General features: G+C 34.7%; 1 protein-coding gene across 1 annotated transcript in view; it reads right to left on the bottom strand.

The window, feature by feature from the left end:
- The window catches only part of LOC150092814 (uncharacterized), a 740966-nt gene that overhangs the window by 388764 nt on the left and 337629 nt on the right, over positions 1–14573 (bottom strand). The window contains exon 10 of the mRNA XM_090414287.1: positions 9550–13947. Coding sequence (XP_090270413.1) covers positions 9550–13947 — 4398 coding nt within the window. The remainder of the gene's footprint in view (positions 1–9549; positions 13948–14573) is intronic.

The following is a 14573-nucleotide window of genomic DNA, read 5'->3' as shown; positions in this document are numbered from 1 at the left end:
GAATCTTGTTGCAGAATCTTTTAGGATAACCATTTAAGGATAGCTCTCTGGATATTGTAGTTAAGTCATCCTGGTCTGTGGTGTACTGTATAGCTCTTTTCTTAAGCATATGGATAATGCTAAGTTTCTGGGATATATGATGTGACGAGTTGAAATGGAGGTAACGTCCAGTATTCGTAAGTTTTCTATACACAGACAGATTGATACTGTTATTGGTTTGTTTTTTTATTAGGATGTCTAGGAATGGAAGTTTTTCATCTTTTTCAATTTCTAATGTGAATTTGATGGTATGGTGGAAACTATTGATTTGGTTGAGATAATCCATTAGTTCTTCTTTCGTATGATTCCACATGATAAAGCTGTCATCTACATATCAAAAAAGGATTCAATTTTGCCTTAAAACCTACTGCTATTCCTAAAATAGAGTTTGTCTACAACTTAGAAAAAGCCATCTCATTGCTTTTTCTAAGTTGGCTGCTATGGTCGCCCGTTCAACAGGAAACCTAAATAAGAATCAAGGTCTAATCCTACCGGAAATTTGGAAAACTTTAATTAGATCACTAAACATCAAAGAAATGAACTTTCACGCCAATTACATTATGTCTCGTAACAAATAAATCATGTTCCCGAGACGCGCGCATTGTCTCGCACAATACTAATTTTGTATGAATTAGAACTGTCAGTTAAAACCTAGTCTGTTACCTTCATATCGCTTACCAATTGTATCCCTGAAGATGCTGATAGCAAAAATCGGTGAAACTTGTAGGACGAAAAATTAAAACTCACTTGACTAACATTCATAAAAAGCATTATAGTTTATTAACAACATGTTTCAGTTTGCATGCAACAATGAGTTAGTGAAAGTATTCAAATTGTAACAAACAAAAGATCAAAAGTCCTAATTTGGTATTCTCTAATATTGTAAAAAAGAAATATTACAATTGTGTAGGAATTCATAGTCTTCCAAATTTTTGACAATTAACTTCATTTTTTACCTCAGAGGTTCGTTTCTAGTGAGTACAGGAGTGGCAAAACCTAGGTACCTGATGCTGAACCAAGCCTTACTTCATGTAATATACATCTGTATTATCTGTAGACTAGTCTCTCCTCTTGTTTCTCTCTTCCTTTTCCTTTCTTCTTGCTCTTTCCCTGCAATGCTATTAGAGTATTCGAGGGTTAGGGATGTAGCTTTCCTGTCTTACTGAAATTTCTTCTTTGTAGCAATGGGAGTCTGCTTTCTCTCCCAGGTATTTGTCCTTCCATGAAGCCTGGTCAGGAAGGATTAGACCAAAACTTCATCCTCCTCCGCAACAAAATTATGGATAATAGTATAAAGGAGGCCATAGAGCCTAAGACCATAATGGACATATAAAAAAGCATAACTGTAACACTCTCTCTCTCTCTCTCTCTCTCAACCAAATGACAGACCAGACTTAAACTCTTTGGGGAGATATGTTCTGGTCTGGATGAGAAAACTTGAGAAAGACTATAAGCAGACTAAGAACATGAAATGTAATAGAACCAATAATAGAATATATACAGGGTGTTCGGGATAAATTTGACAGTTTCGTAAGGAAAAAGAAAATCTTCTTTGTATCTATTAAATTTAATGAATTGACAAAAAAACATTACAGGCAGAGTTAATTACAATACTATCAACAAGATTTACTCAAAATAACCACCATTAGCATCGATCACAGCTTCAATTCTGCTTCGGAACCTCGAACAAGCTGATGCTACAGTCTCCCTGGGAAGGGCCGCAAAAACTGTTTTAATTTTATCCATTAACTGGGCTTTTGTATTACTGGAAGTGCGATTGGTGTCTTTTTCAACTGCGCCCCATACAAAATAATCCATGGGGTTAAGGTCTGGGGAGTTTGGAGGCCAAACATTTGGACTGGTGAAGTCGTAGAAATTTTCAGACAACCATTTTTGACTTTTCCCAGAGGTGTGGCAAGGGGCCGAATCCTGCTGCCATACATACGGCCTACCATTGGCTACCCTTGTTATCCAGGGCTTGACTACAGTTAGCAACTCCACGAACAAAGCCCGAATTCCAATGCCAGGGTTCTTCAACACCTGTTCCTGCAGATTTGCGAGGAATTCTGCTGTACGAACGCAATCAGATCGTCTGCTAGGGATCTTTCTTCTTGCTACATCCTCGTAGTCACCATTGCAAGTCTCTAGTTCATGCCTGATTGTTTTTACTGTATTCAGGGAGCATTGGGCAGCAGTCGTAATATCCTTATTTTGATGGCGGGCACGAATCATCATGATACAAGTTATTCTCTTCCATGATTCAGGTGGGTTCCAGCTATCCATCCTTTCTGACATCTTGTATATGAATGAAGAAGGGTCCAAACTTTTAAATGAAGAGAAGTGTGTTAATACATGTAACTTACGGAAAAATATAATTAATTATAAATATGTCAAATTTATCCCGAACACCCTGTAGGTCTACTTAGGAACAAGACGAAGAATTATTACTGGAAGCAGAAAAGATAAAAGGGATATCATTGGACTGAGTGAAACAAGGATACTTAGTGAAAATAGTATCAATCTAAAGAATAGATTTATAGTTATGGCAACAATCCAAGATCACAGGGAGGAATTGGCTTTTAATTCACTGCTCAATCAAAGATCAAATATAAGAGATAAAATATGTCACAAACAGGATTGCAGGACTTGACCTTAAAATAAATATATACATTATAAATTAAGAATTATACAAGTTTATGCGCTAATATCACCAGAGGAAAAAATAGATGCATTTTATGAAAGATTAGATCTATTAAGTAGGAACGATAAATTCTTTGTGATCTTGATGGGATACTTCAATAGTAAAGTAGACGTAAGTGATGCACATCTAGCAGCAATTGGAAAATATGGAATATGCAGAGGAATGAAAACGGAGAAAGATTGATAGAATTTACTGAAAACAGAGGTCTCTAAATAATAAATACTTTGTTTCAAAAAAAAAAGGAAGAATCGAAAATGGACATGGTGAAGCCCAAACAGAGAGGTGTTTAATGAAATTTATTATTACTATTATTGGTAACCTCCATGGAGTCAATAGCCTCATTGTGGAAAGCCCACTCAAACAGGTGCACATCTATCATAATGAGCTTTGAAGTTATTTACACTACATGCATTCACAATACACTCAGGCAATGCATTCCACTCACTAACAACTCTCCACATAACAAATCTACTCCTCACATCCTTCTCCACCACATCTTTATACAATTTCCAGGGATGGCTTCTCATTCTTCCCATCTTAACATCCACTCTTTTTATAATTCCTTTCATATTAATCTGTTAGAATCCCATAACTAATTTGAAGTTCTCTATCATTTCTCCTCTTTACTCACTATCCACCAACCTCTGTAATCCACATCCCCTCAAATGTTCTTCATAACCAACACTCCAGAGTCCTGATAACACTTCGTTCATTCATCTTTGTACCCTATCTGGTGTTTTCACATCAACACAACGAAAACCAGATGACCAAATCTGAGCACAATAGTCCATATGTGAACTAACCAATGCCTTATACAGAGGCACTACCACCTCCTTATCCCTATATGTCAATGTACTTTTATCATGGCAGTATTACAATGTGCTCATGGAACTTCAGTCCACTGTCTACCATCACTCCAAGATCCCAAATCTCATCCACTTCTTGAAGTACAGCTCCACTAATACAGTATATAGCCTTGTATCTCTATATACCAAAGCGTAACACCTTGCATTTATTAATATTAAAACTGCAACCCCCACTCATTTGTCTAAGCTAAAAGCCTATTCAAATCTTCCTGTAGAGAAATAACATCAGCACTATTCCTGATAATTCTACCTAACTTTGCATCATTGGCAAAATTTGAAGATCCCCTGTCAATCTACATGAAATATCATTAACAAATTAGTTAACAGTAGGAGCCCAAGAACCGAACTCTGAGGCATGCCACTATTCACATTCATTTTTTGAGACACAGCTCATCATACACAACTTGCTAGTTTATTATATTTTAACCAACAACAAATATATTATCCAAAACATAGATATAATAAATAGTTTCAATAAAGGTAGTGACCACAGATTAGTGAGATCAAAAACTGTTATTAACAAAAGATATGAAAGACAGACAAAGACTGTATTAATTTACCAAATCTGTAAAAAAAAAACAGAGTTCTTTCAGAAAGAGATAGAAGAAAAGTTTGTATAATACTGATGTGAATGAAAACTTGGAACTCCTAAATAATAAATGTTACTCTATTAAATAATGACAGAGAAATTGGTGGAATTAACCAAAAGAATGATGAAAGAAAATTATCTGAAGAAACCCTAAACCTTCTCAGAAAGAGAAGAGAAATGAAAAGAAATCAAGACAAGAGAAGTACAATAGAATTCTTGGAGCTATGTAAAACAATAAGGAAAAGAATGACACAAGAAATTAGAAATTTCAAAATAAGGAATCAGCATTACAATAGAAAAATGGAGTACTAATTAAAGATAAGAAAATATCATAAGAAGAGCAGAATCTTTCTATGCCAAATTATATGATGATTCCCAAGAATTAAACCAATAGAAAAACAAAAATATAAAACAAATGGAAGAGGAAGAAATATACCCTGACAAAATATACCCTGACATTTTAAAAGAAGATATTCAGTATGCAGTGGACAGCATGAATAGTAGCGGAAAGACACCCGGTGAAGATAAGATACTGATAGAAGTTCTAAAAGCAAGTGGTGAACAAGTCATGACTATATTAAGTAAAATTAATACATCCTGCCTAAGACAGAAGAGAATACTAAATTTGGAATAATGCTATCCTTATTATAACTTTTAAAAGGGAGATAGAGAAGATATTAAAAATTACCAACCTATCAGTCTCCTTTCAACAATTACAAAATTTTCACAAAAATCATTAACAAAGAATACAAAGCAAACTAGACTTTTGCCAACCTCCATTACAGCCAGTATGCAAAACTCTGAGATCGAAAACTACGCTCTAAGAGTTTCATGCCGAAAAACTATCAGCGAATCCAAGCATAAGTGAACACCTGGTAGTAGAGCACCAAGACAACTTGAAGCAAAGGTGGAGCAAGATCCCTCACTATCCTTGATATTTTCTCATAATGTAAAACACAGCTCCTAGGAGATGTAATTCTGCCCAACATTATGAGGAGAGGTCACTACCCGGACCTTAAAATAATAAGGGATTTTTATCCCCTTAATTTAATTAACTTCGCCAGAAAAAATAGCTGTTTGGCTTTTTATCTTAGTTATAATATATGGGCACACCTTTCTGGCATTCGTATAGTGAAGGTATGTAAGTTCTTTTCACTTAAACTTTGATATCATCCAGGTCTACCTACTCACTGATGAGACCTCAAAAAAGGTTGAAACCGGTCTGGGTAGTGAACTCTCCTCATAATGTAAGGCAGTATTACATCTCCTAGGAGCTGTACTTTACATTATGAGAAAATATCAAGGATAGTGAGGGAGCTTGCTCCACCTTTGCTTCGAGTTGCCTTGGTGTTGTACTACCAGGTGTTCACTTACACTTGGATTCGCCGATAGTTCTTCGGCATGAAACTCTTAGATCGTAGTTTTCGATCTCAGAGTTTCGCATACTGGCTGTAAAATAATAAGGAATTTTTATCCCTTTAATTTAATTAACTTCTCCAGAAAAAATAGCCATTTGGCTTTTTATCTTAGAAATCTCAGCTCTTTACTTTATGCAGATGATGTTTTACTTCTAAATAAATCCAGTTCAAGTCTGCAGAATTCCTTGACTAAACTGAATAACTGCTGTAATAAATTTGGTATGAAAAATCAATAAAAAGACAAAGATAATGAAATTAGGCAGAAACAACAATGAAAGTATCAAATGTATCCTGAATGGAGAAATCATAGCACAAGTAGAACATTTTAGCTAAATATTTAGAAACATTTGTTAATGAAGGAAATAGACAACTTAACTAGAAAATCTAGTATAGTCAACTGATTAAATTTTATATTGAATAAGAGAGAAATTAGTCAAAAGACTAAATTAGCTGTATACAAAACAGTGTTCAAACAAATTTTTAACTTATGGATCTGAGAGCTTCGTTAGAAATAAAGCACTTGATCAAAACTGGAGACTACACATATGTGAGTTCTGAGAAAGAATACAAGAGTGAACAGATGACATCAATAGCACTATTATATTAAACATGATGATATTAAGAAAGAACTAGACATTGTTAACATTAAAGAATGTGTTAGAAGAGCTACTCTTACCTTCCCTCCCTTTCTTCTTCACAAAGAAAGGAGAGAAGGTTAACAAAACAAGTGTTATTTCCAGGATTGCAGGAAAAAAAGACCCAGAGGAAGACCAACATCTAGGTGGATTGATAGTAAGAAGTACTTCAGGAGACAGAAATATAAGATCCAATAATATTGAAGTCTTGACAGATAACAGATTAATTTGGGGAAAAATTGTTGATAGAAAGTTACAATGTAACTTTTTCATGTGGTATTATCGTAATATCCTGTACAATTCCTGAGAGTACATGTCAGGAATTTGATGATGATAGTATAACATTTATGATTTTGCCTCCTTGAAAGACACTGAGAATGCCTTTGCAGGTTTGTTTAAAGAATGGCAAAGTGTTTTGTAATAACTATCAGATTAGGTTTGTAGTTTACTGATTAAAGTACCTGATTAAGTGAGGAGAATACCTATATCAAAAATCCACTGGGAGTGCTATATCCTATTTTCAGTATATATGATCTGAGGTTTTTAACTGTAGACATTCAGGAATGTTTTTAATAAACAGATACTACAGGACATGAATCAAATAAAATATCTCATAAAACCTAGGGCAACTATAACAATAGACCAGGCACATATATAAGCTATAACAGCATCATTTACTGAGTGCCAGAAAATGGTTATGAAGCTGCATATATAGTGTAAATCTAAAAGATGTTTCTTTTTCAGAGCTTCTCACTCCTCTAATGAAATAATGAAAAAAAAAAAAAAAGTTTTTAAGAAATCACAGACTGTTTCCCCCTTCCAAACCAAAGATTACAATAAAAGTATCCATACACTTCATAAAATAAAAATAAAAATAAAAAATAGATAAAATAAAATAAAAATAAAAAAACATGTTTTCCAAACTAAACATGAAGAAATAATGAAAAACTCCACAAATCCCCTGCTCCATATTTCCATCTAAAGACCACACAATCAAAAATAAGTCTCATTCCATCAGCTTACATATACCAGATATTTTGTCCTCTACATGGGGCAAATTCAAATATCAGTATACAAGACCTCACAAATGCAGACATCGTAATGGCTTTATTACGTTCGTGTTATATGTATATGTGTTGTATGCAAGTATACATGGGTATGTTTTACACTCATTTTAATGATGTTCATTTAGTAATAACCACTTTACTTCCCATATTTTTACCCATATTCCTATGTTTACTGGCCTCAGTCCAACAATGATAAATATGAAAAAGCATGGCCCACTTTTATCATCTGTTTTTTTTTTTTTCTGTTCCCAATAATCCATCCCTTTTTCCCCTTACCTATTTTCTCATCTCTGTAAAGGCTGCAAGGTAGTTTAGAATATACAGTGAAGTGAGACAGAGTGCATGACGGATTAACAACCTAAATGCGGGGTTTTGGATGGAAAATGTATGGAATAAGGAACCTAGATCTGCCCTGGATTTGCTGGATGATATGACTTAAGAGACGGAATATTGGAAACCTAACTAAGGGTAATTAAAAATAAAACCAGGATAGGAATCTAAGAAAGGAAAGTGCCTATGACTGAAAAGAAAGCCAATCTGAAGACTACTGTTTGACCATCACCTCCCCCATCCATACAATTACCCATTATTATCTATTTTTCCCTCCCATTTTTTAAGCTTTTCCACAAACAATGGTTCCAGAAGTAAAAAATATACTCATCACTAGCTTTGGTCACCAAAGGTCACACAACAAGCAAGTGAATGTCTATCTATGCAACTCCAAATTAAGCCACATATATTTTGACAGACTGATTCAAAATAAAGCAGCTTTGCTCCTATAATAATTCATCTAATTATATATTGGATTTTATCCTTTATCCAAGTGTTAGCAAACAAAGTTTGTGCCTGAAGTACCTTCAGGACTGGGGTAACTCGTGGCAAAGGTGGTATAAGCCCTCATCACCCACCCCAGCATCTCCCACAATGTAAAGCACATCTCCCTGCAGACATGCACAATGCTATGCATTAAGGGAAGGGCCACTACCCAGACTGGTTTTAACCTTTATTGAGGTCTCATCAGTGGAAGCCAGACCCAGAAGTGGTAACACTAAGGTGGAAGTAATGGAGAAGTCATATTTACCTATATGAGCCACCAAAGGGTGTCACACCCTATTATTAAAATTATCTGGATTAGAGATAAATCTATGGAAGCTCTTTCACTTGGCTATGCTACTAATTACATATTGGGTTTTATTCTTTATCCAAGTGTTAGCAAATAAAGTTTGTGCCTGAAGTACCTTCAGGACTGGGGCAACTCGTGACAAAGGTGGCATAAGGTGGTATAATTATACCACTCGTGGCAAAGGTGGTATAATTATACTACCTTTGCCATGAGTTGCCCCAGTCCTGAAGGTACTTCAGGTGCAAACATTGTTTGCTAACACTTGGATAAAGCATAAAACCCAATATATAATTAGCAGCATAGCCAAGTGAAAGAGCTTCCATAGATTTATCTCTAATCCAGATAATTTTAATAATAGGGTGTGACACCCTTTGGTGGCTCATATAGGTAAATATGACTTCTCCATTACTTCCACCTTAGTGTTACCACTTCTGGGTCTGGCTTCCACTGATGAGACCTCAATAAAGGTTAAAACCAGTCTGGGTAGTGGCCCTTCCCTTAATGCATAGCATTGTGCATGTCTGCAGGGAGATGTGCTTTGCATTGTGGGAGATGCTGGGGTGGGTGATGAGGGCTTATACTACCTTTGCCACGAGTTGCCCCAGTCCTGAAGGTACTTCAGGCGCAAACTTCATTTGCTAACACTTGGATAAAGGATAAAACCCAATATATAATTAGTAGCATAGCCAAGTGAAAGAGCTTCCATATAATAATTCATGATATAATTGGTGCATAAAACAAAAACAGCACTAATTATCATGAGTCAGATGACCAACTATGAAACTAAGTCAAATGATCAGAAGGTCAGTAAACTGAGGTAGCTCATTACCAGAAGGTTGGACGCTATACTTCTGTAAATAAATACATTTAAAAATAGTAATATTATATGCTGATGAGTACAGTGACCCGATTACGAATGCTAAGTGATTGTGATGATAACAATGAAAATAATATCTATTCCTATTTGTGAAACACATGTGGCTGCTCAAAACATTTAAAATATACAATAAATCTGTAAACTTTGAGGGCTGATAAGTAACAAATTTCTACTCATCGAAGACTTTATATATCTTATGACAACTAAAAGTATGTATTAACACAACATTTTTACCTTTTCTTTCCCCTACAGACAAATTAGCAGATGAGCTCTTCTGGTTGTCCATGTGCTCTGTTCCATTTTCTTCCTCAACAGTAGTTTTATAAATAACTCTATGAAGACCACTCTCTTTATTTTCACTTGAAAAACCATTTTCCAAAGACTTTTCCTCTCCTCCATCAACATCAGATTGCTGGCTATCGCCTAAAAAATATGTTTTTTGACTCACTTCTAATGGCTGCCAAAGAAGTCCAGGTTTATAATTTAATTTTGCTGCCATGTATCGTCCCAAAAAGTGTCGTTCACTAACTCTTCTCAAAGCATGCTGATCTAAATAATCAGGATCCGAGTCCTGTTCTTCATTGAAGCAAGTCTTACTTACTTCAATTTTAGAATCTGCAACTTCATTCAATCCTGAAATATCACATTGTTGAGGTGAAATATGAGAGATAGATTCTAATGATTTGTGCTTCAGAGGTAAATGCAATTCATCATTATCATAAATGCTGTGTTTAGCAGGTTGGGCTTGTGGACTTGCAAGTACCGGTTTTGTGACATCATCATCATTATCATCATCATCATTAGGGTTGTTCTTCTGTTCTCTTTCCTGTTCTCTTACAAACTCAATATTTTCATAGAATGGTTCTTCCTTAACATTACTTGATAATGGATCTAAAGAAAGACCTTGAGATGTCAAGTTCTGACGTTGGCTACTATCCCATGAGGGTAATTCTAAAAGACCTTCTAAAGATCGTGATAAACGTTTTGGCAACAAGGAACCAGTTGACTTCCTATTTTGTAAATTTTCATACTGAGGTTCTTTCTGTCTAAAATGACAATCGAAATCAGGAGTGGAAGCTCGGTACTTAAGACATGCCAAAGTAGGAGATGGTCGTCTTGTCTTTTCTAGAGTATGACCTGCTTCATACTTATTTTTTTCAGCATCCAAAAATTTCTTAGATTCTGAACAGAGCAGTTTTTCAATTGAGTTCCTAAGATCTCTTGCTACAATTTCAGAATCTTCTTTTCCTTCTTGTTGTAACTCAGGCTTATGCTGCTGGGTTCCTTCTTCAAGAGTAGTTCTTTCATATCTTACACTTTGAGTATTATGAATTTTGTTGACTCTTCTGCCAACATCTTTAGAAGCATGGGATGGATTAACATCCCTAACATTATTCAACAGCAAATCTTTACTTTTTGTAAAATGCTTATCACTCTCAACTAATTTTTTGATGTCACAGTTATTATCATCCTCATCATGAAGAAGATCTGAATAGTAATAAGGTGCACTGTTTGGTGAACGCCGTATTTTTCTAGATGCAACCATCTTATTAAAAGCAAGTTCATCTCTTGCATCAGTTGGTACCACATCAGGAGCAGATGATGCTTGAACCAAAAGGCTGCGAGATGAAGAATCAGATGATGATTTACCATGAGTTGGAGAAAGCTTACCTGGCATACATGAAGTCTGTGCAATTACATTTGAACCACATGTAGAAAAATTTACCTGATGACCACTTGGCACATGGTTTATGGTTCCTAATGCAGTTAATGAATTATGAATGTCTGTGTTTGTATCATCAACTATCAAATGTTGTTGAAAATTAGTTGAATCACTTGCATTTTCTTCATTATTTTCAGAACATGTTTTGAGCTTTTTAACATGTATAGCATGTTTAGTTTGGTTTTGTTCTGATCGTTCACAGCTCTTACTAGAAATAAAGAGCTTAGGATAATCTTTTTCTTCAAAATCAGATTTTCGTGATTTTAAGGCGAAAGGAACTCTCTGTCGATAATTACTAAAATTTTGGCAAGAATTAATTTTATCTGAGTCTATCATTTCAGGCATCTTATGCTTCTGCAATGAATTTTCTAATAAATCTTCACCTGACTTATTTTTTTTAATCAAGTACCTTTCTATAGATAAGGGTGATGAAAATGCTGCATGTTCATCCTTGTGATGGTGGTGGTGGTGATGGTGATGATGATGCATATCATCGATGGTATTCTCTCCTAATAATATAGGTGTCTGATATGATGGCAAGCTTAAACTACGTGGTGTATCAAAATCTCTACTTGCTTCATCATCAGCATCAGATGCATCTGAGTCTTTTACCTCTTCTAGCTGGAGTAGATCTGGAATTGAATCATCCAAACGTGGAGGTTTTAATATTATTGTTTCATAGTCATCTAAAACATCTCTTCCAAATAAGCTTTTATTGCCTTCTAACTGTGAATCAAGTTTTTTATTATTGTTTTCGGTATTCAGATTTAATACTTCATTGGTTTCTTGATTAAGAATTGTAGTTACTTGTGAAGTAGAGTTGTTGGAAGTGCTAAACAGTGTGCTTCTTTCATAGTCACCATTTTTGATTTTAGGTTTCTTTATTGTTTCATAAATACTTCTATGTTTAGGCTTTTCATAGATATTTTCTGAACAAGATTCCTCAGTACTGCTACTGTCATATTCAAAATGACAGTGTTTTGCTCTTGGTTTATTATATACACCATGAAGAAAGGTAACTGCTGGAGTAAATGGTTCATTATACAGGGGTTCTTCAGCATTCACAATCAGTTCATTCTCTTTTATCTGCGTATAAAATGAAGCATCTGAAGATATTTCTTGAGTGCTGTGATCATCCATAGCTACATATTCAGGTTCTTCTATCATTTTCTTTCTATTCATAGGTAAATAAGCTTCTTCATCCTCTTTTGAATCAGAGCAATGAGTAACCATCTGTTTAATATCTGTACTCCCTTTGTCAAGGTGTATATCAACCATGCTCAGTCGCATAGCACCTTTTGTTATGATAACTTCATCTACCAAAGAGTCTTCTTTAATAGTCTTTTTCTCCTTCCCAGTATCAGCTGTTCTTCGCAAATCAGCAAGCACAGAAGATAATGGAGACAGTACAATGGGAGCAGACTTCATAGTGATTGTGTCTTCGCTGTCACTAGAACATCCATTTAGGAAAGTAGGTTCTGAATCAGTACAAAGCTGTTTATTTGATCTATAATGAAAAAATTTCTCCTGATGTTGAGGAGATGATGGAAGTTTTTTGGATTCATTTTTCATAAAATTTTCTTCAGTATTAGCTTGTAAAACATCATTTGTTTCAGAGATGTGAAATACTTTAGATTTAATATGTTTTTCGAACTGTGGAGAGGATTTTTTGATATCGTCACATTCATTTGTTGAAGTACTATCTGTTGTAACTAACTCAAAATGTTTAATCCGTTCCTGAACAATGTTAGGGGGAGGTGCTTCTTTTTGACGCTGAAGGATATTACGCATTTCTTCAAAACTAAGATTTCTTTTTCCTACTAATGCATGCAATTTAGTATCAATTTTAAAGGAATCTTTAATGTCCTTCTTTTCATTTCCTCCAGTTAAAAGAATTAAAGCATGGCAAGAGTCTTTTTCATCTACATCTTTAAACTCAATTTGTTGTTTCTGTAAGGGATAGCTATCTTTAGCTTCTGAAAAAGTGTCATCTGACAGTGGTGTTTTACTGATGTCCCTTACTTCTGTTTCACATTTTGTAATGAAATGAATACTTTCCAAGTTACTTTCTGATTTTACAATTGGGCCTTCAGCAGAGGAAGATTCATTATTTTGATCAAACTCTGACTGAAACGGATGATGTGGAAGAGGGAGGCCTACATCTTTATCTAATTCCCAGTCAGCAGAAACTAATTTAGCAACATTTTTTCGATAACGGCTATCATAACTTTCTTCAATACGTTTTTCTGCATGATGAAGGGCAACCACATTTTCATTTTCTGTAGTAATGGGCATTTTAGTTTTAACATCTTTCCGATTCAAAGATGACGACACAAACTTGTCAGTTTTAGAAACATGAGGAAGGGAGTAAAATAACTGTGAAGCTTTATAGTAGTCTTCTCGGCCAATATAAAAAAAGTCACCCTTCTTTTCTTCAACAAGTAAATCAGTTATAAGGTTGGTTTTCTGCTTTTCTTCCTCCTTTTTTTCATTTTTAATTTCATTAGGAATATTATTCTCTAAGGGAGGCATCACTCTATGCTTACAGTCTTTATTAATTTTACCATACTTGACAGACTCTTCTTCTTCGGAATGTTTTTCATACTCGAGTTGGTCTGCTTTAAGGGAAGTGAAGTCCTCTTTCAAATCTTCTTCTGAAGGAGAAAGAACATTCAAATGTTCTTCAACAGCAAATGATCTCATACCACTAAAATTTTCCATTTCATTAGACTTTTGGTCTTTTTTGGCAGATGTTTCACTAAGAATTTTAAGATTCACATAATCAGGTGAACAACAGGAAGATATTAATTTGTTCTTTTTGACCCCAGCATTACGATCAGTGCTGCTCCTCCTTGCCCTGCCAGCCTGGGATGGTCGCCTCACACGTCTACGTTCCTTGATTACTATGTCTTTAAACAAGACAAAAATAATTACATGTAGTGAGAATCAATATATTATATATATATATGGAGATCTTCAATGACTTGTAGATAAAGTATCAATTACAGATCTTTTATTATAATTTTTTAAAATTCAATTACACTGAATTAGCATGTAAATGTATGCATCAAGTTTCAAAGAGCAGGGTTAGTGAAGAGAGTTAAAGAATTTTGTCATGGCAGACTAGTAATCACCAGGCTGGCATGGCAGGAGAGAGTTAGCACAATTGTTATTTGATTTCACTGGAAAAAATAGAGTTGAAGAAGTTACAAAGGAGGTAATTATTCAAGTTACAAGCTGTTCACAATATTTATTGAAAACAAAAAAAAATGTATTAAGTCAACTTTTCTTGACTTTCTGTCATGCATAACCAGTGGTGTTAGATTATTATGTTATATTTTATATTACAACATTAGGCTTTGGTATATTTTTTGAAAATTAGTATCACATTTATCTGGTCTCACTTTATCAGGCATGGCCAAAAATAAAACAATATTATCACATAACAAATGTAGATAAATTACCAAGCACATTAAGCAAAAATGACAGAAAAATGTTATAATGTTTAACACATTCACCGTGAGACAAACCATAT

Source organism: Typopeltis vanoorti, chromosome 25, assembly GCF_054136105.1.
Source record: "Typopeltis vanoorti isolate ZY-2024b chromosome 25, IOZ_Tvanoo_1.0, whole genome shotgun sequence".
Classification (NCBI taxonomy): Eukaryota; Metazoa; Arthropoda; class Arachnida; order Uropygi; family Thelyphonidae; genus Typopeltis; species Typopeltis vanoorti.
This window is presented reverse-complemented; position numbering and strand designations above follow the sequence as displayed.